The sequence below is a fragment of the Maylandia zebra genome, linkage group LG10, assembly GCF_041146795.1.
Source record: "Maylandia zebra isolate NMK-2024a linkage group LG10, Mzebra_GT3a, whole genome shotgun sequence".
Taxonomy (NCBI): domain Eukaryota; kingdom Metazoa; phylum Chordata; class Actinopteri; order Cichliformes; family Cichlidae; genus Maylandia; species Maylandia zebra.
Genome location: NC_135176.1, coordinates 4,825,632 through 4,850,496, shown reverse-complemented (window position 1 = coordinate 4,850,496; position 24,865 = coordinate 4,825,632). Strand labels below are relative to the sequence as shown.

The 24,865-nt window shown below is 39.7% G+C and overlaps 1 protein-coding gene across 2 annotated transcripts; it reads left to right on the top strand.

The window, feature by feature from the left end:
- On the top strand, positions 1-24,865 carry robo4 (roundabout, axon guidance receptor, homolog 4 (Drosophila)). Of its 2 annotated transcripts, none has more exons than XM_023153342.2 (19): positions 1-490; positions 5,017-5,343; positions 9,018-9,175; positions 10,063-10,183; positions 10,351-10,489; positions 11,048-11,175; positions 12,526-12,641; positions 12,729-12,960; positions 13,043-13,164; positions 13,631-13,802; positions 13,916-14,113; positions 14,244-14,286; positions 15,644-15,756; positions 17,438-17,764; positions 17,855-17,932; positions 18,116-18,263; positions 20,687-20,917; positions 21,088-21,431; positions 23,716-24,865. In XM_023153342.2, exons 1-19 carry the CDS (start codon positions 286-288, stop codon positions 23,895-23,897), a joined length of 3,384 nt encoding a protein of 1,127 aa, XP_023009110.2. In that variant the 5' UTR covers positions 1-285; the 3' UTR covers positions 23,898-24,865. The 2 variants fall into 2 exon arrangements, with proteins under 2 accessions (XP_023009110.2, XP_004567506.2); XM_004567449.4 differs by lacking the exon at positions 1-490 and adding an exon at positions 3,140-3,474.

Sequence of the window (24,865 nt, the reverse complement as noted above, 5' to 3'; positions counted from 1 at the left end):
CATTGTTTGCCCCCAACCCAACCCCACATCTCCCAATTTCTTACTACTCAGAGGGGGGGGTGGAGACCAAAGAGGAGGGAGAGAGTGAGAGCAACCAGAGTAAGAAGGGAGGGAAGAGGAGCTGAGGAATATGGAGAAACATAAATCTCCAAATAAGAAGTGGGGCGTAAGATAGGTCACATGTTGAATGTCTGTGGAGTGCCACGGTAGAGAGTAGACTGAGGGGATGGTTGATACAGCCGAACCACAGTAAGGAGTTGGGGAATTGCATCCTGGACCCGTAGCATGAAGATGCGTGTCTGTGTGTGGCTCCTCTGGGTGTCCTGGTTCTGCACCTGTGCAGAGTACTCCAAGTGGTGCAAGTGTCATGGCATCGTGCCGGCAGAGCCAGGTTTAGACAAGAGGTCAAAGACCCTGTTCAAGGAGCGTGCTCATCACAGTGGGGGACACCAGCACACACCTCACAGGAACAGGGCACACCGGAGAAAAGGTGAGTGCTAAACTCACAGAGCTGACAGACAGCACTCTGCTGCAGAAGAGCTGAAACTTTTCGTGCAAGACCTTTAAGTGAGAAGGTAGATGACAGCACCTTATAGGCTGGCATGTAGCGCATCTGACAGGCTTAGAGCTGCAACTAAATTTGTGATTTTAAAACAGATAAATATCTTCTATGTTACTAACATTGCCTTTTGCATCCTTGTTACATAAAGTGTAAGTATTGAAAATCAAAAGTCATCATAACTTTTCTTCAAAATGTTTACTTTTTTTACTCTTTTTTACATTTCAAACTCTAGATCTATAAATGCATTAAGTTAATGACCAGATAAAGTAATGTAACTGTAAATGTAATCCAATGTTTATTTAAATCTAACTGTTTTACTAAACAAAACATATTTAAAATTTGTGATGTGTACTATATATGTCACAGCAAAAAAGTCAGTTCACAATTATGTTTCAAAGTAAGTCTCATCAAAGAGAAAACACATTGGCTGTATGTAATAAAGTCTCATCTATATTTTTTCTTCATAGTAGTTACATCAGCTCAGATTTATTAAGTGTATTAAGATCGGCATTTCGTTGTTGTCTTCAGTCTTTAATTATTATCTTAAGCCGCCAAAAAAGACAACCTATTTTGGGTTAAATTAAGTTAATTCAGCCTTTTGTGTTGACAGTGATTGTTAATTCCTTTACAAGCGAATTTACTCTGAAGTCACATTTTGTCACATTCCTCACTACAGCTGACACATTCTTTCTTTTTTCTAATGCCTTCCCACCCTCTTTTCCTCATTTCCAACACCTTTGCTGACCTTTTGGTCTACAGCCTGAAAGAGGTCCCTTCCCTCCGCACATCTTGGTCCCAGCACCATTCCCATGGGCTGTGTTTTTGCAGGGGCGACTCATCCTTCATCCTCTCTAAAGCCTTTGTTGTAGGCTGAAAGCTTGCCGATGCCGAGGCCATCCAGCCTAAGTTGTTGGATCAATATAAACATCCATCACTTAGCCCCGGGCCTTTCTGACCTTCACAATGCACAGTTCACTACACAATGCTTTATTTATGTGCGCCATTAGAAAGAATGAACTAGTGGTAGTCCATTTATTTGGGAGTTGTCCTCACTGTGGAAACTTGGAAGTAACTCAGCATCAGGACTGTTTTCTGTCTTTAGGAGATGTAGTAGAACTTATTCTTATATGGCATGGTTTTTTTTATAATCAAAAACTCAATTTATTGTATATTTGTACAAAATCTCTAACCTGTTTTTAGTTCAGTAATTTAAGATATCTACAAAAAGCTATAGTAAAACCTACTGTGACAAAGCCTTCAAGCTGAATTGCTGGACACAATGAATGAGGAGCAGATGTACAGTTTCCTTCTATTGTTAAATAAAAACATGGAGAGATTCAAAACTTCCTGCCACATAGGAGTGCTAGCACAAAAGCTGAAAATGGACAACAGCTCATGATTAAATGGAAAATGTAATACTTCCTCCTCCGTTCCTTTGATTAAACCTAAAATACAATATTTAAAGGCAAAACCAAACTCTACTGTTGAAATTGATATTAATATTAGTGTGATGTTTTGCTTGTTTGTTTATAGCAGTGTTTACAGTGGTCATCAGAAATGTATTTTCTTTTATTCTATTTATTTTATAACTGACTCCACAGAATATAAATTAGTGCTGTGAGAATCACTGGCAAATATATTTTAATTCGACAAGGTTTTCATTTATTCATTACTTTTCTTTGTTCAATAGCTGGTTATATTCTGTAATATTGTGGCATGTAAAAATCCAAAGAGCGTTGCTGGTCTCAGGTATTTCTGATAGTGTTATGCGATTTACATTTGGTTGTAAGGCAAGGCAAGTTTATTTGTATAGCACAATTCAACAACAAGGTGATTCAAAGTGCTTTACAGAGACATTAGAAACAAAAACAAATAAAAAGCATGATTTAAAATTGATTAAAACAAGCAAACAAACTAACTAATTAACAAACAAACAAAACAGTATATAAAATCAAAACAGATAAAATCAGAACAGTAGATAAAATCAGTAGTTAAAATGTAAGTTTTGAAATTTAAGCTTAAGTGCGGATTTGGTGCTTTATTCAAATGCAGCTGAGAACAGGTGAGTCTTCAGTAGTAATGTAGTAATTAAACGTTTCTTCCACGATGACATGTGACTTCTTTTTACCCTGAATTTCTTGCAAAGTATCTGCAATAGATACAACGAGAGAAAAGAACTTACTAAAACATAAACACAGGGGACACAGATTCATTAATCTAGATAGTAGTTTGCTTCATATAATGTAGCGGTTAACTTTCTGTGGTCAGAAAAGCGGAAACAAACCTTGCCATTTTGAATACAAATTAAAATCACATCAATTAAAATCACAGAATGCAGTTTTATGGACTAAAGCAAATAAATTTATTATTTATTTCCAAATAATAATAATAACAATAATAATATTTATTTCTACACTAATAATAATTTCTATACTAACATTGCGGGTTTTTTTCGTGGTCTTCCCAGGAAGTTGATTCTGTTCACCGAAAACGGAATGTCCCGGTGAACAGAATCAACTTTCAGGGACGATTGAGCCTTGTGCCTCGAGACCTTTCGTGGTTTTATTTTGAAAACCATTCCATCAGGAAGCTAAATTTCACTGCACCTCCCAGCTGTGTGGAGTTGGGACTGCGAGGGAGTAATCGTTATAGAGCAGTAATTAAGTTTAAGATATATATATATATAGTTGCGGTAACTTTAAAACAAACAACAAAAAAAAACAAAAAAAAACAAACAAAAAAACCCTCAAATGGCAATTTTGTGAAAATGAGGCGTAAATGCTACGTAACAGGTTAGCTTTAAATTTAATATCAGAGGAAAGTATCCTGGTTGTTGACTTGGCTGCTCAGAATGATGAGCAGAAGTTATTTGGAGAACATATTTCTACCCGTGTTTGGAGTTCTCCTCCTCGGTAAGTACTGTTGGAACTCTTCCTGTCAACTAAACAACCTGTGTTAGAAAAGATGAGCATGCCTTTTAACTGTAATGTGTTACTTTGAATCCTTGACATGAAATGAAAAATCTAAAAAGACCTAACGTAGAGTTTTGAGGGGGATGTTTGTAATACTGCTGCAGGGTCTGTGTTCAGGGTTCCACTTGCTTTAATTCTAGCAGCTTCACCAATGCACAGATAAACTGTAAAAAACTGTAAGACAATTAATGTGTCAAAGTCACTAACGAGAGCTCACAGACCAGTTCCACAAAGAAGTGTAAAATGATCTTTCGGCCGATTTGTTGTGTGACCTCTCCTGATGAGTTTATGGTCTCAAGTTACTCACCAGTTTGAAGTGTACATATATGCATGGATGTTGTGTAATTTCCACATCCTGTCTGCATTGTGCTTCTGCTGCATGAGCTGAATGGATTTGTTTTTTTAAATATAGTTACAATTATAATGAATCTGTTGCCAGCTGATCTTTGGGTAAACCTCTAACAGTTTATGAATTCATAATTTGTTACCCAGCTTGTGCAGCTTGTTTGAATGGAAATGTTGGTGACGTTCAGGAGCGTCCTGATTACCACCTACCTCCCAAGAATAAAGCATTTTAGAAATGTCCTGAGAGTGTTTTGACCACGACATGCTGGTATTTTGACTGCATCCCGCCTTTGCTCTGAATGTGAAAGGACACAGTGACAATGAGGTTGGACAGCTTATTGTTAGCTGTAATGGGAAGGCATTTCCGCCTATAGTAAATGAAAGAACAGCTCAAGAGGGACAAGAGCTGTTTTGTTGATTGTCCTTTCCCATTTCAGACTCCCAAAATGTTGGGTCAGATTAAGATAATATTCAGTTTAGATGTGAATTCAGTTTCCTGTTTTCCTGATTATTTTCTTTAAACACAGCTGGTATAAATTACATTGAAAGCATGTGTTTTTCATAGTATAAATTAAATAAGAAGCAGCGTCTGTGCTGTAACTTGCCTTCCCAAACCTTGCTAACCTAAGATGATTTAATGATGTAATTTAACACACTTGTAGGACTTTGTTTCTTCCCACATTTTAAGTTTTCAAAAGTGAGTGTTAAGTGTCTCTTGAAGATGGTCTTTTGTTCTGTGGCGGATGTCCCGTTGATGAGGAAGTTCCCGTCAGCTTTTGTTGGCCTGGATGTTCCTGAGAACCTCTGACTTCCGCTCCTGTCAGGAAGCTGATCACCATCTGTGCACCGTCTTTGGGTATCCAGTCCCATGGGAAGCTCAAACAATGGCATTCCATTGCAACTGGCTGCAAATACACATTGTTTGTTGGTAGCAGAGCATACGTTTGTTTGTTGTGGGTTTTGCTAGTGGCTGGAACTCAGGGGTGGCGATGTGTAGGGCTGAGGTTTGCTTCTTACAGAGAAAAGTGCTGTAATTTACACCAAATCTCCTGTTGTGAAACACACAGAAACAAACTCAGGAAATCAAAGCTAACATGAGCAGCATTGCTTAACCAATTCTCTCTTTATCCTCCTCAGGTTCCAAGGTTCGAGCAGAAGAGAGACCTCCCCGCATTGTCCACCACCCCTCTGATGTGGTGGTGAAAGTTGGCAATCCTGCCACCCTCTCCTGTCGCGCTGACGGAAGCCCGAAGCCAACTATTGAGTGGCTACGCAACAATCAGCTGCTAGAGACCGCAAAGAGAGATGGCCAGCTGCAGCCGATGATCCTTTCAGACGGGAGCCTCTTCTTTCTGAGCGTGGAAGGGGGAAGACAGGGGCAGTCGCATGAGGGTGTCTATACCTGTGTGGCTAGGAACAGTGCGGGGAAGGACACCAGCCGTAATGCATCGCTGTTTATCGCAGGTGAGACTGGGACATGTGTGGCTACTCATAGGACCTGCTGTACCACAGAAAATATTTCCCTACAGGCATAAAAAGAACTGTCTGTCTAACTGACAACTAAAACACTTTGATTAGATTAGTCTTTTCATATACAAGGCTCCACAGAAACATGATGTGCACGAGGTAACCAATCAGAAGAAAGTTGGCTTAAAGGGTGGTTGGCCTTATAGATAAATGAGGGTCTGCAAGAACATCTGGTGTCTGCGTGTATGTATGAATCATGCAAAGATGTAGTCCTTAAATAATCATATCGTAGTGCAACTACACTGTAGTCATATTTCGTATTTATTTTATATTTTTACAACGTATCAATAGTTGTTTGCCTTAAACATGAGTAGTAACAACCTTAATAATTTATATAATACATTTAAAATACAAGACCTATGAAGTGCATTACAAGACACCACACAACATAGAAACACTGAATTAAAAGCAACATAAAGTTAAATGAAAACCAAAATGACACTGAATGTTCAAATATACAAATACTGCAAAAAAACTGAGAGTAATAATAAAAAATAACCACTCAAAGTATAAAAACTGGTGTCAAATTTTTTGCACACTCAGAAACAAACTTGTTCTTTATAAGCAGTCTGTTTTAAGGTCCAATCATGTTTTCTTCTGTGGGAACATCGGCCTCCCAGAGGCACAGAGTTCAAATGTTCATGACCAGTGTTGGTCAAGTTACTTGAAAAAAGTAAACTGATTACTTCTCCAAAAAAGTAATCCAGTTGATACTGATTACTAATTTTCAAAAGTAATTAGTTACTTAGTTACTTTTAAAAAACATGATACACAACTTCAATAGGTAATAAAACAATACACCTTTCATTTTCCATCATATAAAATGTAATCAAATGAAAAAGTCTCTTTTTAAAACTTGTGTTATTAGTTTTAATCCTTTAACTTTATGCACATTGCATCAAGCAAAAATGTAATTATATGCAACAGTCTTTGACTTGAAGAAATTCATTTAACATTTGAACCTATTTTCTGCACAGTCCAGCATATTTAAAAAAATGTTTTGTGTTTACACTCACTCTTTCAAATAGATGCAAGTAAAACACAGCAGAAAATAAATAAAATCAAAGACTTGGCACTGAGTCCTGTCGTTCGTAAATCTATTTTCACCTGTTTAGCAGGAGTGGAGCAGGTGGAGGTTTGCCCAGTGCCGCAGCGGTCATGTCAGTGGGGGGATCCGGGGGTTTCTCTTCTATTTTCTATTTCACATTCCCGTGGCAGCGTGCTTGGTACTTGCTCAGAAGTTTAAGGGTTTTTTTGCTGTAAAAATAAGTTTTCTTCCCCCGCACTGTACAGCAGACGCTAATGTTTTTGTCACTTTTTTCAAAATCAAACTCAAAGTAAGGTCAGTACTTCCACGCTTTAAACGCTGTGTGCTGGTCATACTCTCCCCCACTCTATATATTATCCATTGTTGATCTGCAAATGTCTGTTACCATGAACGTCGCACGCGCCTACATCATTGCTATGAGACACTCTCACAAGCAAAATCACGGTTTAGTAACGCATTAACACAGCATGCTTACGGGAAAGTAACTGTAATCTAATTACTTTTTTGCAATAGTAATCCCTTACTTTACTCGTAATTTCAGGATTTTACTACTGATAAGCACCTCGCACACAGTCATTCACATTAGAGTAATGAAGTAACAGATAAGCAATTAGTTCCTTTTGTTTCAGTCTCTACTTTATCAGTGTCTGTTTTTTACAATGTATCCAGTTAAAGACATAAATAAATAAATAAAATAGGAAATGTTCTTTGAATTAAGGAAATTAACTAAACTTCTCTAATGTTACGCATTTATTTCATACAATTCAAGCCCAACAGTCATGCTGACAGAGTTTACTTCATTACTTCATTTACTACAGCATCATTTCTTTATCACGTAGAAAAACGGCATAGTAAGAGACGCTGTTGAAATTGCACTTTTGTTTCCTTCTTATATTGAGATATGTCAGGGACTAAATGTGCAGACAAACTGCTTCACACTGCAAGAAATGAGATTTTCACAGGTCTGGCCCACTTTTGGGCGGTATGTGTAAAATTAATTTGATCTAGGGGGTTTATGTCTATATTTTTCACATAGTTTCATTACTGAACCAATCAAAACACATTTCCTGTCTCCTGTTCTGGTTTGTCTCTAGACTTATTTCCAACTCCATTTTTAGCAAAAATAGTAATCAGTAATGAAGTGCTTTAGCAGCTGAGATATTTGATATTCTCAGTTGCTAAAGCACTTAATTGACAGTAGAATTTCTTCCAAGCACATCAGCCTTATTTCCACAGGAGAATTCTGGGTCTTTGAACATCGGAATGCTTTTTAAGCATCCATTCTCAAGTCTCGCCCGAGTACAGACAAGTGTTTGGCTGGATGCATGCATCTTAAAAATAATTTCTAGATGCGCTTATAATTTGTTTTTCTCTAAAAAAGACAATAGATGAAACCCTAATCAGAAAACAGAGGTGGGGCAATAAAGACATCACACAGACACTCGTACAGAGAGGTGATGAAGACGTGCGTGGTTACAGTCACAGAGAGACAGTGTCAGTGTTTGCTGGAGTCAAACAGTGTCCCAGTGAGCTGTTGATTTAATTCAGTTCACTTCAGGTAAATTCAGCTCAGCTGGATTTATACAGCACTACTTCACAACAACAGTCCCTACAGTATGAGGACCAGAACTCCCAACATTTCAAACCACCTGGCTCAATATCACTCCCTAAGCCACCCTGTTACCTATTCATCTTACTCCAGTCTCACATGGTAGGTCTGACTCATCAGCCTTTATATCACAGTCAGATTGATGGTTGTTCATGAATGTTCATTAATGCATTATTTGTAGTTAAAATAATGTATTCCTTTTTGGAGTTTATTTTATAAAACCTTCTATGTTTAGCTTCTCACTATGTATAGCTTTTCACTATGTTCATAGAATAGATATAATATATAATGATATGATTAATATAATAGATAATAGCCTTCATATTCTGGCGTCTAAAATTGCAAAATGTCATGTGGGTCAACTGTCTGATTAAATAAACAGACTAATATGATTTCTGTTTAAATAAAAATTTATTCAAAATAAATTAAAAAATAAAATGTGTTAATGAGAAAATGTTAAAAATGTTGAGATCAAACAAATTTTCTTAAAAAGTAAAAAGCAATAAGAATGAAGAGGATATTTCCCCATTCAGAGGATGGCCATTTATGGTAGATGTCTGGTTATTTTACTTGGGAAAAAAGGTTCAGTAATGATGAGTAAAGCCCACAGAAAATATGAATTGGAGTTGATGGGAGCAGTGAGACACATGAATTTGTCTTGCTGGAAAAGTTGCAGTACAGAGAGGAATGCCTCTCATAAAGGTTTCCGACACATTCACAAGCTCAAACTGAGAGAAAATACACTGCATGCTTGTTGCATATCTTTCTTACATGCGAGTGAGTCAAGGCTGTTCTGTGGTTGAATATGAGGAAATGTCACTTGTCCAACCCTCTGGGCTGAGGGTTGGACAAGTGCAGAAATAGACATTTTATCTCATGCAGACAGTTTATCTCTCAGTGTATTCAAAGATATAGGTCTCAGGTAAGCTTAACCTGAACTCTCTGATTTTGCAGTGTTGAAGGAGGAGTTCAGTATGCAGCCTACTGATGTGGAAGTGGCAGAGGGGGAAATGGCTGTTTTAACCTGCAGCCCCCCAGTGGGACATCCGGAACCTAATGTTGTCTGGAAGAAGGATGGGCTGCCCATCAGCAGTGCTGATCATCATTACACTGTGAGCTGTCTGCCCCTAATAAATCTATTACAGCTATATAACCTGTGTAAAATAGATTCTTACAACTGTTTGAAATGGAACTTCACAACTATTAACAAATGCAAAGGGCACCGTCACATGATGTTTCCTCTTAAGAACTTGCACTCTGACCTTTAGCATCCACACCTTTGTGCATGTTCCAACCCTTTTAATGACCCTGCAGGACCTCTTTCAGGGCAGTTTCTATGGTAGGAAAAAGCTGGATCCAAATAGGTGAATGTCAAAACAATCCAGTATCAGTGTGAAATTTGTCATGTCGGCTAAACCAACAAACAGCAACACAGCAGCCAGCTCTTGGAGGAATTCTCATCAAATTGACAACAATATTACATTCGTTTGACAGTAACGCTCTAGAGGGTAGAAACGGATCAGATGAGGAATACTGGCACTGAAATCAGCCTTGTAGATGCAGGTGCAGACATCGCTGTCAGATTAACATAACAGCAGCAGCAGGAGGTAAATGCATAGTTCTTAAGGTAACACTGTTTGCATTGATAAGAGCATAGTACTGGATTGAATTCATTCACTAAAAATCACCATTGTATTAAAAAAACTGGAAAAAAGTCAGATTATAAATTCTCGATAAATGCATTTGCAGAGGTTTGCCTGTGAAAGAAGGTCAGTACAAATCAATTTAGCTTTGAGGTCTAAAAAGTGCATGCTTTTACATTTCCAGCAGGGAGTTACTTCTGGTTCCACAAAGAAGTCTGATGGAAAATCTTCTGGCTGTTTTGTTGTGTGACCTCTACTAATGAGTTTATGGTCTCAAGTCACCAGTTTGAAGTGTACATATATGTATAGATCCTGTGCGATTTCCACATCCTGTCTGCATTGTGCTTCCGCTGCAGAAGCTGAATGGGAAGCTTATCATCGGTCCTGCAGAGAAAAGTCACTCTGGTGCCTACGTGTGTGCGGCCATCAACACTGTGGGGGAGAGGGAGAGCAGGGCAGCTCGGCTCTCTGTGCTGGGTGAGACAGGAACTGAAAACAACTCATCACTGTGTTAGCATCGCTAGTTTCCAATGCAATGTCAGGATTCCAAAGCAATATTACCCTATGCAAGTTTTCCTTCTGCAAACAAAACACTTTGATACATGCAAAGCATAGTTTTGAGTTTCTCTTCTGTTGTACTGCAGCCAAGCCCGTACTGGTGCTGAAGCCAGAAAACGTATCAGTAAGAGCGGGAGAGTCTGCCCAGTTTTACTGCCAAGCTAAAGGTGACCCTCCACCTGCTGTGGTCTGGAGCAGAGAGCAGGGACCACTGCCCAATGGCAGGTAATATAGAACCCTTTCACATGGTCACTGGCTAATATTCATTTATGCTTTATGGGTGTGGAAATATTGCAGACTGTGGCGATTTTAAGTGTTAACATTTTATGTAAAACAGACACAAAACACCAAAAAGCACTGCGCTTCAGAGCAGTCTTTGTTTTTCAAATTCAAAAGTCCAAATTATTCTTAATCTTTGTCTACATCAAGCTGTTAAGTTATATGGAGGCTTGTAAATGAAATCAGTTGAATCTATGCTATGTCTAAATGTTGATTCTTTTAGACGAGATGAGGGGGACGTGAAATTTCAAATCCATGTGTGCACATGGATTTGGCAGGGATAGCTCAGTAGGTAGAGTGGTGGCCCCATGATCGGAAGGTCGGTGGTTCGACTCCACTGAACGGCTACCCTGAGGTACCCCTGAGCAAGGTACCGTTCCTACACACTGCTCCCCGGGCGCTGCATTGGTGGCTGCCCACTGCTTCACTGGGTGAATGGGTTAAATGCAGAGGAACTATTTCCCTACGGGGACTAACATGCACACTTTACTTTACTTTACACAGGTACATCGTAAACCCAGACCAGACTCTCCAGATCCATTATGTGACAGCCCTGGATGCCGGGAAGTACACCTGCACTGCTCTCAATGATGTGGGTGTGGTCACTGCCAGTGCACAGCTACTAGTTGAAGGTGAGGTTACATGATAATGCTGTTAAAATATATCTGGTGTCATGTGTTTTACAATCACTCGATGAATGTTAAAAACACTCTGCTTCAGTGTGGGCCATCAGAATGTTTTCCTACGATTACTCTAAGTGTAGGAAATGAGTGCTTCCTTCACACAGTGACATTTCTGTTTTACAGCAGTCAGAGCCACAGTTTAGACATGATTGTTATGATTTGATATGCTGAAACTAATTCATTTCATCATGTGGTGTCTACGACTTTAGTTGTAGTCTTCTGAATTCTGTAATTTAGACGCGATTGTAGTAAGTCCACACTTGGGAAGTAGGTTTGTGATTAGATTATTGTTCGTCTTTGTGCAAAGGTCTGCACATGAAGGAGAGAACAGTAATTTCCCAGAACGTGCTGTAGGTTTTTTATTAAAACAAAGTGACATTATATACAGGATGCAAAGGCAGAGGTGTTTTTCATAAATTAGCTGATTTGGTCAGTAAAAAGCTGAAGAATAGCAGAAATGTTAAGCACAGCTGCTCATTCTGGAGTAAGATCTTTTAAGCTGTGGGCGTGCTTTGCTGCATGCATTTGCATTTGAATGAGTTGAAGCAGTTTTTGAAACTCGTGTTGGAGTTGTCCATGACAATCAACTGTGTTTTCTGTCATCGAGTATCTGTTGTCTAACTGAAAAATAACTTACCACAATTGTATATGCAAAAATATGATGCAAAAAATACCTTAGTTCAGCTTCAGACATTATAATATGCTCACTTGCAGATACTAAAGTGCTTATGCATGCCACAGTTGAAGATATTTATTCATCTCATACACCTTTCTTAAACACCTCTCCATAAAAAAATCCTTATCTTTGCACTGTCCAATGCACATGATGTTAAAATGTTTACTCATAGATTTGAGCAGTTAATGAAAAATAACAGAGAGGGAACCATGTGAATCATATGTTATGGTCTTCATAACTGCAAAATCTCCGTCCATCTGAACAGCTGTGAGGGTTTAGCAATCTCCCTACCATCATCATTGCACCAAATGAGGGTGAAGAATGATGTTTATCCTTTGGTTAGCAATTGAGGGATTTGAAGTATCAGTGGAAAGACTTTATGAATCTGTAATGTAAGTTTAGAGTCTTTAGGAACATGTTTGTGTTCAAAGAAACCTTGCAGTTCTATGTCAGCGGTAGATTCTTGCTGTGTGAATGAATTCATGAAACAAGTATGCTCTAGGTTAACGTTGGCTAGTGAATTTTCACTGCACAATCTGGCCAGCAACAGAGAGGTCCTCACACACTGCTGCAATCATCTGTGGTTAATGCAATGGGTTTGAATAAACCACTTGTGTTTCCAGAGGCTGCCAACACTGAGCAGAAAGACCTCCACAAAGAGCTGTCATCCCTGCGTGTGATTCTGGAGAACGTCACCGTCATGGCCCCTGATTCTAACATGTCCTTCTTACAGTGGAAGGTAAGGGAAAGCTGTTGCACCACGTGTCAGAAAGAATGCAGGAGTATGACACGTACACGATCCACATTGTATTTTCTCCCTGACCAGCTCCAGTCACTCCCAGCGCAGCCGCATTACCTTGATGGCTTTGAGGTTCTGTATCGCTCTCTGCTCACTGCCAGCTCAGACTGGGCAGCAGAGAAGGTGACATTCCCCAGCTTCCAGGCTCAGGTGGGCCCCCTAAAGAGAGGCTACAAGTATGATTTCAAAGTTCGGCCTTATGGCAGCGGCTTATATGGGAGGGAGAGCAACACCCGGCACCTGAGAGTTTCTGAGACAGGTGACAAAGGTTTTTACTTTATCTTTGTGATGTGAGAATATTCATTGTGTTTTGCTGGTAATAATAAGTGCTCTGTTTACAGTGCCCAGTGCCTCTCCTCGGGCTGTGTCAGTAACAGTCAATCATGAGCAGAATAACACCATCCATCTGAGCTGGGAGCCTCCTCCTCCTGTAACCCACAATGGGATCTTACAGGGATACCAGGTAATTACAGTAGGACTGCACGACACAGTTATCTGCTCAGCAGACTGTTGAAACCCTCAGGGAAACATAAATCCTTACAGATTGTAATGAATCATGCTGGAGTCATTTTAAGAGGGAAACATGGGATACAAACAGTCCTGCATACAAATATATGGAAGAATTAATCAGCAAGTGGAACAAGAAACAGATTAACCAATCACTGTGCACTAAGATTCTGAGGCAAACTTTGTGATGGAAGAAATGTGTTGTATTGTAGACATATTAAATATTTAATAAAGAAGAGCACATGGTTCTTAGTAGGAATGTTTTATTCTGTTATAACTGGAGTCTCAGTTACTGGTATGTCCATGTGGAGCAGCTGATGAATTGTTTAGTGATTAAAGCTTTATCCACACAAATGATTTTGATCATGTTTGGGGTGGATACAAGCTTCAATCTCACTCTTAAAGATGCAAACTTTCTTCAGGTGTGGTGTGTGGAGCCCGAAGAGCAGCAGTACCAAAACTGGACTGTGGATAGTAGCCAACTGAGCCTTCATATCTCTAGCCTCAAACAAGGGAAGCAGTACTGGGTCACCATAGCAGCAGTCAATGGGGCTGGAGTAGGAATGCTGAGTGACCCTCATGGATTTGTCATCAGTGAGCAATACAGCTGTCAACTTTTTATTTCTGTATCAGGACAGATAAAGACCAGCGTGTGTTCTCAGACTGGGTTGTATTCATTCATAATGTGCTTCCATTCTGCTGCTCAGACTCACAGTTAGGTGGACTACCCGAGGCAGATAGCCAGAGGCGGCATTTGTCCCCGGTCCTGGCCTTTCTTCAGGACCCTGTGTTGCTCGGCAGCATCGGCGCCGTCTTGTGGTGTGTTCTGATGGGTGCAGCGATCTGTCTCTTCAGACACCACAGCAGGACCGGTCAGCTGATACCAAGACCTGGCAAGGCTAAAGGTATGAGTTTAAGGCTTTAATGTTCACCATAGTAAAAAGAAAAAGCTGAACCTCCAATACACCCACAAAGGCTTTGTGATAAACAATAATATGCATATTTTGTTGATACTATATCTTCCTTTATTTTTAGGTTTGCGAAGACTAGCCGGTGAAGATCTCATTATAAAACACAGGTAAAATGAAAAGAAGACGCATATTCGATTCTGTTGCGACAATAAAGTGACAGGAATACATTCAAACCACTAAAACCAAGTGTGGATGAATCAGCTTTACATTCATTCAAGTAGTGTCTTGAATGTATACAAACCACTTTGAATTATAGTCAGCAAGTCAGCTTTTAAAGTGTTGGTAAGACAGCTGGTTAAATGTATTACATTCATTCTCTTAGATGTTTGTTTACAGACAAAAAAACACCTGCTTTTAGTTGATGGCGTGTTGAAGAAGCACAGGAAGTAAGCAGTAGGCGGAACAGAAGCAAAATCTGTTTTCACCACCTAAAAGTATTCACCTGGAAAAGAAATCTGGGGTGGGGGGGGGGGGGGGGGGGGGGGGGGGGTGCAGTGTAGGTACAAGGTAGAGCAGGTCTTCTGCCTATTGGAAGGTTGATGGTCAGATCCTTAACTTAATGACTAAGCATTTTTGGACAGGATACTGAACTCTCTGTAATGCGTTCATCTGTGAATGTTAGTGAAAAGCACTACGTAAGAACCAGTCCTCTTTGCTTTTCCTCCATCCAGTACTTTCCTAAATCTATCTGTGTGAGCTTTAAAGGGAACGACTCCTTTTACTGACTCAATACTTTACACAGGAATTACTGAGTGACCTAACCCTTCGAAACACGAGCATCACAAAATATTGAACAGAAACCACCAAATGGTGTTACAACTTTTAGTAGAAAATAAACTCACCAACCCCTCAATTCAATTCAATTCAATTTTATTTATATAGCGCCAAATCACAACAAAAGTCGCCTCAAGGCGCTTCGTAGATGGCTGCATTCACTCTAAAAAAAAGTTCAAAATTGTTCCAAGTTACCTTCATTTTTTTCTCTTGCTTCCATCATTGCATGGTTTGCAGTACTGGTGCCTTCTTATTCAAACTCGGGATGTGCCAGCCTCTGACATGACTATGGTTAGGTAAATACTAGAGCACCACTGCTTCTTATATAACGCTTTTCTACTCTGAGCACTTACGGCGCTTTACATAACTCGCACAAGCACTTCTCCTACCAAACATTCACACGTATTCATATGAAGCAGCTCGGGGTTAGTAGCTTGCATGCAGACTGGAGCAGACGGGGATCGAACATGCTTCATCTTCCCCTCTACTGTCAGAGTGTTTTGTACTATTCAAAAGCAAAAAGCCATTTGTTAACAAGAATTCCACGGTATCCATGGTAGAGAACACAAAGTGAGATTCTTATAAATATTATATGGAGATAATGAATCTATGCTACAGCATAAAAACGTCTCTAATATTTGACGTTTGGTTACAGCGAGTTCATTTTGGTTTGATTTGGTTTCTCTCCAGGATGGCAGCTCCAGATTCACCGTGGATCCCCGGAGGCTGGAGACCTTCTTTGAGTCAAAAGTACCATGACCTATGGGCCCAAGGTCAGCATCACCCAGGAATCCGAAGCACCAGTGAGTATGGACTGCAAAACAGTAGACTGATGATGACTTCTTTCTCCCAAACTGCTGTCCTACAGCAGACCTGACTAGATTTACTTGTTTGGGTTCGTGGTGACCTCTTAAAATCCACCAAAGATTTTTTGCTTACAGTTGAGGAAACGAAAAAAATCAACCAATGATTCTGATGATGCTACATAAGCTGTTTTCAGACGTCATGTAAAACAATCTGGAGAATTAGGTTAGGACATTGTCTGAAATTGTGCTGCTGGATTGAACTTACTGGACTACAACATGTGCTATTCTCACATAGACATTACACTGTGTGTAACATTGTATGTACACGAGAGGCGTGTGGTGACTGTGGTACAGAAAGGCAGTTTAGAATCAGAATACTTTATGAATCCCTGAGGAAATTATTTGGCTACATTTGCTTCAAGACAATAACAGTAACAGACTGAACTAATTAAATAATACAATATATATTACACAGTTTACAAAATATAAGAAATGGCTTTAATATATACAAATTGCTCAAACAAAAATGAAATATATATGATTGATATTCTATTTTCACTGTAAACACTCCATCGGTGTTAAAAGAATTACTATTAATCCTGGATATGTTTAATATTGAGCTCATTTTAAGTACTTTATATTCTGTTTAATGTTCAGCATCACCTTTTTTTAATGCATATGTTTGTATTATGGCTGTCCTCTGAGGACCAGATGTATTAATAACAACAGATCAGATGAATAAAAAAGGTTTGAGGCGTGTGTGACATGGTAAACTGTCAATATCTATGCGGGGAATCCAAATATTAATGAAAATGACTGTGGAGTGTTGGCACAGCAGGTGTTCTGATGCTGAATCACCAAAGCATGTTTACTGGCTAATGCAAACTGCGTTTTCATACAAAGTGGAGATCCTAGCTGATTCCAGAGCAGTGATAGCTGAGCCGGTATACTTTGTGCTCAGTTTCCAGTGAGCATAAGCACAGCTTTCAGTGACAATACCTAAATGTAGCCACAAGATGGCAGTAATGTAAAGACTGGATCCAAACATGGGAGGAGCTTTATGACAGCACTGTTTGAGATGAACAGACACATTTATGCAGAGCTTCTTTTATTGACCATCTTTAGCTTCCTCACATCCACAGTCATTTTAGAATATCCAGTTAACCCAGTATGCATACCTTTTCACTATAGGAGGAAGCCAGGATACCTAGAGGCACAGGGAGACCATGCAAACTCCACAGAGTTGCAAACTCCAGTTGAGGTTCAAACCAGGAAGTGACACTGCTAACCACCTTATGGCTGTGCCACATGAAGCTGCAAGAAGGGAAAGCAGCAGCAAGACCCAGAGTAGAACAGAACAGGCCTTAATGGCCACAGCTACTACAGTGATTAGAAAGACAAAGCCTGAAAAGAAGTGATGGTTGTAGAACAGCTTGAAGGTGCTACATCTGTAAGATTCTTAGGCATCTGTGTGCAGGCTAAAGCCGCTCAGATAGTTCGTCGTATATAAGATTTGACAGCTGTGTTTGTTCAACTCATTTCTGGGATTACTGCCGAGCTTGACTTTGTGGCCCAATGCGTGAAACATAGAAACCTTTTAAACCCATGCAGTATTTTGCAATTTGGGATGCAGCCTTTTGTTCTACTTGTGTTCTTATAAATCTCTCTGTTTTCTTAGGCCTCCCAGTCTCATCCAAGAAGGACAGCAGCTGCCTGGAGTCGACCGTTCCCATTGTGACCGATAGCTGCGGTGTCTACGGCACCTTTTACGTGGACCTCATGGGCAGTGGTCTTAAGACCTTCAACAGTCCGGGACGTGTCACTAAAATGTCTCATGGTTTGCCCCACAAAGAAGGAGCCGAAACTATCCAGATATTTACTCATCCTGCCAGCAAGCCCTCACCCATCATCAGCAGGGAGGCTCTGCCATGGAAACAGGCCATACGACCCCAGCCCAAGATGGGTGTGCTAAGGGAATCATGGGAAAAGAACCACAGCAAGCAAGGTAGATATGGAACAGTGGATATCTGGAAATGCAGTGTTAATTTCTTTCTTTCTTGAGTAACGTGAATTGGCCAATTGGTTTTCTCCACAGAGCTGCATGCAGTGAGCAGTGTCCCTATACTTTCAACAAGAACCCAGGGACATAGTCACATACCAGCTCTCCAGCACGGTACTTTCAATCTGTGTAATTAAATCATTATTGTCCACAAACCTCGTGGAAGTGTAAAAAACATTTTGTACACAGATCAAACTTTTTTGTAGTCCCGAAATTTAAAAATATGCTTATAGAATCTGGAATAAAAGGAATTATTGGATAATTATACTTTGCTATGGTTTGCTATGGTGTATCCAGGTGGACATCCAGACAGTGGTAAACCTGTGGGTTGTCCTCGTCTGCTGCATTACTCAGCATCACTACATCTTATGAACATGTTGCTGCCCCCTCCCCCAGTACCCACCGAGGACGCCACTGACACGCAAAGCCTCACCTCAGATGGAGGGTGAGATAAACACTCAGACTGGGTGTTAGAGGGTTGAATGGAGATGTTGTTCTGGGAAATGCAGGTGTTGTGTAGAAGGGGAATAATGAAAAAAAAAACAGATTTAGTTGTTTCTGACTCCTCATCAGCAACTGAAAAATTAGACTTGACAATGCAGGTTTTTAGATAACCCTATAAAAACCAGTGTATACGTCAGTCTTTAGGATAGTTTAGTTGGCATAAAGGTAGTACATTATCTATATAATACAGGATATTTCCTTCCTATAGTGCAGCTAGAATGCAGACTACCTTTAACTCTAAGGCTGTGAGTTTGTTTGTTCAGGTACTTTTGAAGAGTAACAGTAAACTCTTCAACAGTAAAACCTCTGTTTTTGTAACCTCTCCAATTCCACTGATAAAAACAGAATGTATTTACTAATCTGTAGCAGACACTAGCTGTCACTGTGACAGCGATGTGAGATTAACCTTAATATGACCCTCAAGTCAGTTTGGGACACACTGTTCAAACTCTGAAATTGTTAAATAGATGTGATTGTGGTTCACTCAGTTGGACAGTAGTATGCTTTAGTTTTGTCACAGTGGGAACTTTGAGCCCTCTGAAAATGTTAGCTAGCTAGTCCAGAATGAAAGACTGAAATTCAGTTCAGTTTTATTTACATAGCACCAGACGACAACAACAATGTCCTCAATTCACTTTATATTGTAAATATCCTACAACAGTACAAATCCTCCCACCTTCTCTCATACCTCCTGGATATGTCCTGCCCCTCTGGTTGCAAAGCATTACAGTAGTGTGTATTTTAATATTTCTTTCTATGCAATGTTTCAGTTGTTTTATGCAAATAACCAGAAGAAATGTTAAAAAATCTGGCAAAGTTTTCCTGCTTCCTGCCATGTATCTTCTATTTTTTTAGCCATCCATTAATGGCCAGCGATGACTTAGACTTCGGTGCTTTGAGTATGTTTCTGTCCCAGAAAGTGCCCACTTTAGTGGAAACACTTAAGGAGAACAATGATAAGGATCCTATTTGCAGATATGTGTAACACTGAGTTTAAAACACAGGACACAAGAAGACTGCTAGTTTGGAAGTGTAACCAGTAAAGTTGTCATTAATTTATGACACCTTGTATATTTATAATTGTGGTTGTTACTGATCCCAGTACTTCCAGTAATTAAGCTGCCTGATGCAGAACATTTTGATCAGTTCAACTACTTGTTTATTTTTGTAGTAGTCTATTCTGTATTAGTCTAGTATTGAAGGACCTCAGGGAGTTGTTTCAGATATTGGTTTGCATGGACATAAATGAGGATGAACTGATTTATTTTGTTAGTTAAAGGCTTCTTTGACATCGTGTCACATATTAAAGGATTAACTCAATATTTCATAATTAGGAAGAAATTCACTAAATTGTTGAATAGAGTCAAATATTTGTTTTGTTTTTTTAATTTGCAGAAGTCAAACGCACAGATCAATGTTCAGCTGCATGTTAAACAAATCTTTTATATTCTCTGTACTTGCTTACAAAGCATTACACTATATCACAGACATACCAGGTTGTTTTTGCCCTTGTACTAGGTACTCGCTTTGAAACATGGAATAGTTTAACGTGGTGGTCTTTTCTTGTCACTGACTTCTTGTGCTCTCTGTTTAGCACTCTGTTACAAGTCACTTCCTACAAGTCACTGTGTGAATGTGTGTGTGAATGGGTGAATGACTGAATGTAGTGTAAAGCGCTTTGGGGTCCTTAGGGACTAAGTAGAGGGCTATACAAATACAGGCCATTTACCATTCCTGTGTAGAACCTAATTACTATACAGAGCAGAAAAGTCAAAGCTCTGAAGTTTTTTTTCTTTTATCATATTTGAATGGTTATTCTTTTCTTTATGTAGTTGGTAGACTTTTATGTATAGAAAGGTACAAAGATAAAGACAGCTAAGAATAAGCTTATTGGCATGAATAGTGTTTGTGTCTGACCTCAGCAGGACAACTGAACTCTTATATACTGTAGTTCTGTTATGTAGCAAACCTCACTTTATATATATGTTTGCGAATTGATTAAATAAAGGAGATAAAGACAGCAACAACAATTTTTATGAACAAGTGGTGGTTCACTTTATTAACTTAGCTATCTAATTTCACATTTTCATAAATATATTTTATGTAAAAAAAAAACTTCCTGTGACAATGAATTGCAGCTACGAGCACTTCTAACCTCAATAAAATCATACATTAAGTCTTACATGATATATTTTGTTAAGCTTGTGTTACGTTATGTTTAACAAAATGTGAGAAGAAAGCATAAAAATCAGTGATACCATTTATACAGTGTGATGTATACAGTGGTTTCCTGTATTTCTAAAGGTTGTTTGACAGAAAAAAAAAAAAGACACAAGTCTTACAGTCTGTTTGCGTCTCCCTCAGCTCTAGTCGTTCCACAAAGCTAACAATGGACATGGGCTCTCTTCAGTCAGTGTGTCCTGCATCAGGCCCCCATGGACAACTGGGACCCAGCAACAAGAACATCTGCCCATCCTACAGCCACCTGTGCACTGCATTATCTTCTGTGTCACAGAGTGATGAACAGGGCAGCATGCTGACAGCACAGGAAGCTGCTGAGTACCTGGAGCTCACTCCTAAACCAGAGAGATACAGGTAAAGCCATAATGAATCCATTTACAGTCAGCACTGAGCAAAGGTGAACACTATAATGACTATTCCATGATATTATTCTGCGTATCGGCTTAGTTTCTCCTGTATGCAGCCTACATACAGATGCATGCACAGTTACTGTAGCTGACCATTCTGCTCCTTTGTGTCAGCAGTGCCCTGCCAGAGCAGCGTCCTTCCCTGTCCCGTCATTTTGCCTCGACGCTGAATTACATCTGCGGGCCGACTCGCTCTGCTCAGGTGCACGACGCCTTCACTGAGCCCGAACCTCCATTAAATAGTCTCCGTCATGCCTGCCGTCAGAGCTCGCCTTCCTCCTGCTACAGCGAATGGGACAGCTCTCTGTGGAACACGATCAGCTCAGTCATGGACAGCAACCTGTCCAGTGCCCGAACCAGCCTCATCAGCTCCGTGGACAGCTGCTACACTAATGACAGTGCTAACTTTGCTCATCTCCTGGCCATGGCAGCGGAGAGCATGAGCGGAGCCTCTTTGTCAGGTAAACAGCAGAAATGTCACTTTTGAAATAGGAAAATCAGTTGTGGCAAAAAAATGTATAAAAACATCCGTTTTCATGAGATGATGGTGGAAATGAATGAGATTTAACTACGCACAGTTATGTGAGCTTTTTTGAATGACCAGCTAACCTAACCGCACGGCACTTAGTGGGTGGGGTTAAGTTATAAAATACTAGTAAAAATACTATTTAAAAAACTACAGAACTCCCACAAGTGATCCTGTGGAGTTGTTTTTTAATCTGCTACTTTCAACAACTTGTAGTCCTGAACCATCAGTGTGTTCAGTGTTGTCACCCATCTATATTTTGTCTGTGTTTTAAACTCATTTACTCACAAAAACATTTGTTTTTAAAAAGTTTATATTTTAAGAAAACAATTTGGAGGCTGCTTTCCGAAGGATTCGTTTAAGTTTTTATAGTATCAGGACAAAAGATACGTAAGAAGGAGAAATACCTAAGTCAGCATAAACTGTGGCTTATAGTTTTTACTAAAGGATAAACAGACTCATGTTTATGTCGTACTTTTTAGTTCATTCATTCATTTAGCACTTTAGTCTATGCCATAAACTTTTGCTAATTATTAGACGCACACACTCTAACAAGTGTGTGTCTCATTTTAGCATGTGGACTCGAGAAAACAGGGGATCAAACTACAGACCTTCAAAATAATAGAAGGTCAAGTGTACCTCCTGAGGCACAATGGAGCCCTGTAGCACACAGAACTTATACAGAGCAGTGTCTCAATACACTGACAAGTTGGTTTGGTTTAGTTCATTCCTACCAGTGGCTCCTCATGAACTGCTCTATCCTTTGGAGCATTATTATTTATTTATGAATGATAAATAAACAAAGATCAAATGATTCAGTTACTAAAAAAACAATTTGAACTTTGAAATGATAAAGTGTAGTTGCCAGCTGATGTGCTGTTGTCTCATAGCGCAAAAGTTCAGGTTCCATGTGCAGAATCACTGATTTTTCATGTGACATAAACAAAGCTGTGAGCTGCTGCTTTTAGTCTCTATTGGAATGGATGAAAACAAACAAGTGCAAAACCACTAACGCTGTTGTACTTACCACTTTCCCCCACTAGATGGGGCCTTTCATCTATGAAAGATGCTCAATGGTAAGGAAGAGCAGCCCTAAGTTGGTATGGAGGGTTACAATGTTGTGAAAATGCTTTGTGGAAGTAGCTTGGCCTCTCTGGCCTTCTTCGTATATTTCTGATGTCTCACTGTGTGCAGAAACGTGTCTGAGCAGACTTTCTGCTTTGGTCCACGTGCCCCCTGTGCAAAGACAAAAACTCATTCAGTCTAATATCTAGTGGCACCAGGCAATTACTTAGGGACCTTTCAACAGATTGAACCTCCAGATGAGTCATCTACTTCCCTCTTTGTCAACTCATCAGTCACCCTGCCCTCCCTCGGGGTCCGTGCAGCTTTATTCCACTCACTACACTCACTTTTGGCAACGTTCTGCCTTGCATGATTTTCACTCTATCACACAGTATGAAAACTCTTGAAGTGGCTTCTCTGCAGCTGATTATGTTCCCTCGCAGTTACTCTGAGTTACTTTGAGTACAAAGCTGTGGATCACATGCAGCCAAACCGTACCCGTTTTTAACATTTGTGCAATGATGGAATCAGGTCATGGGTTCATTTTATTGTATGTCAAGTGAAATTTTCTGGGTGTTCAGGACATCCTATCAGTTGTGTTTTCAGTAACATTTAAAATGTTTTGCTTTACAGTTACCAATAAAAAAAAAGTCTGTGCAGTTAAGTGCACACACAGGTTCAGTGTACTTATCTGAGACCTAGCTTGAAGAGTACAGTGTGGATTAATCCTAAGAAAACAGCAGGAAGAGGCTTGTCACAGATTGGTGCACTTTCACACTCTCACATTAATTGGCAGAGCCTGTATAGCTTCAAGGCTTCAGCGTCGTTTTTGTGTTTTGTTTCTGGACGTGAGCTCGGAGCTCTTTGAAATTTGTTGCTACCACTGGACTGCACAAAGCGGTTGGTGTGAATTGGCTCGGTTTGCTTCAGAGCCTCAAACAAATTAGAAAAGTTTTATTTTCAGGGACAAACTGCTGCTTCAAAGAAGCTTCGAAATGTTCATTTCACCCCTGAGAATCATCATGAAAGGTGCTCCTCAGAGGGCTCGAAATGTTTACTCTTGCTTCTCCAAAGGCAAATAAAGTTTCACACGCGCACACACAGACACATGCTTGATATTGAAATGTCAACATGTTGTGCTCTCCTGTGTTTAGATTTCTCTCCGCCTGCCTCCCCCCTCAGCGCCTTGTACCCATCTTTCCATGCAGAAGGCGACTCATTCGGCGAACTGGAGCCTGTTTCTGCTTGGGACTGGAGCATGGCCTGGATGGAGGAAATGGAGGCCCAGTACTCAGAACACTATCCTGACAGAAACACCAGACCCTTCAACAGTTAGGGACTCTGCTACAATGGTGACTGAACTACCACAGCTGAAGTTTAAGAGCTGCAGATACACCTCCCAAGACCAAGGGACAGACACTGATCCATTCACGTTCTCAGAAATGTTGGTAACAGTTACGCGGTTGCGTTTATTCAGGTTTTTATTTTTGTTTCTGTCTGATCTGGTTTCATATAGCTCATACTGTATATGTTTGGGACACCTTCGCAGGCAGATGCATGCCTCTCTTTTTTTAAATACTTCTCCCCACTTATCTCAGGGTAGCATCCTTGAAATGACTTCCACAGAGTCGAAGAAGTTCTCTTTTTTCCTTCTCTACATCCTTTCCGCTCATTAGAGAAACAATAATGAGATACTTCCCTCAGGATATTCTCACCCAGCAAAAGGCCAGAGAGATGCAAAGGCAGGATGCTAGATGGTCAGAAAACAGTCATTAGGCAGAGATCCTGTGCTGGAGGTTCCCTCTCAGCACATGTCTGTATTTTTTGCAGGACATTTTATTTGGTGCTGAAGTCGTATGACACAGAGGATTTCACTCACTGATCAAACATGTGTATATATATCTATATATATAAATGCAGCATATTAAGCAAATATTATTTAAAGAAATCCAAGACACTGCATGTCCTGAGTTTATTGTTGTTTTTATAAACCCTGTTTGCAATAAGCTGTAGGTACAGAACTAGGAAAAAAAGTTAAAGTAATTAATCGAGTTAACCTTTTATCACCAAATACCTGGAACTGTAGTAAGATTTGAAGTATTTGAAATGAAAATGCTGCGTGCATAGTTTATCCTTTTATATATGCAGGTATTTCACTAATTCTAGCAGAAATGTACTTGTATTTTGAATTTTATTTTGTTCACATTACATTGCAGATGGTTTTATAGTTTGGAATAAAGTAATTTTATTGATTGAAAGCCACAAGAATAAGTTGTGAAATAAAATCATTTTTCTACTCAACAA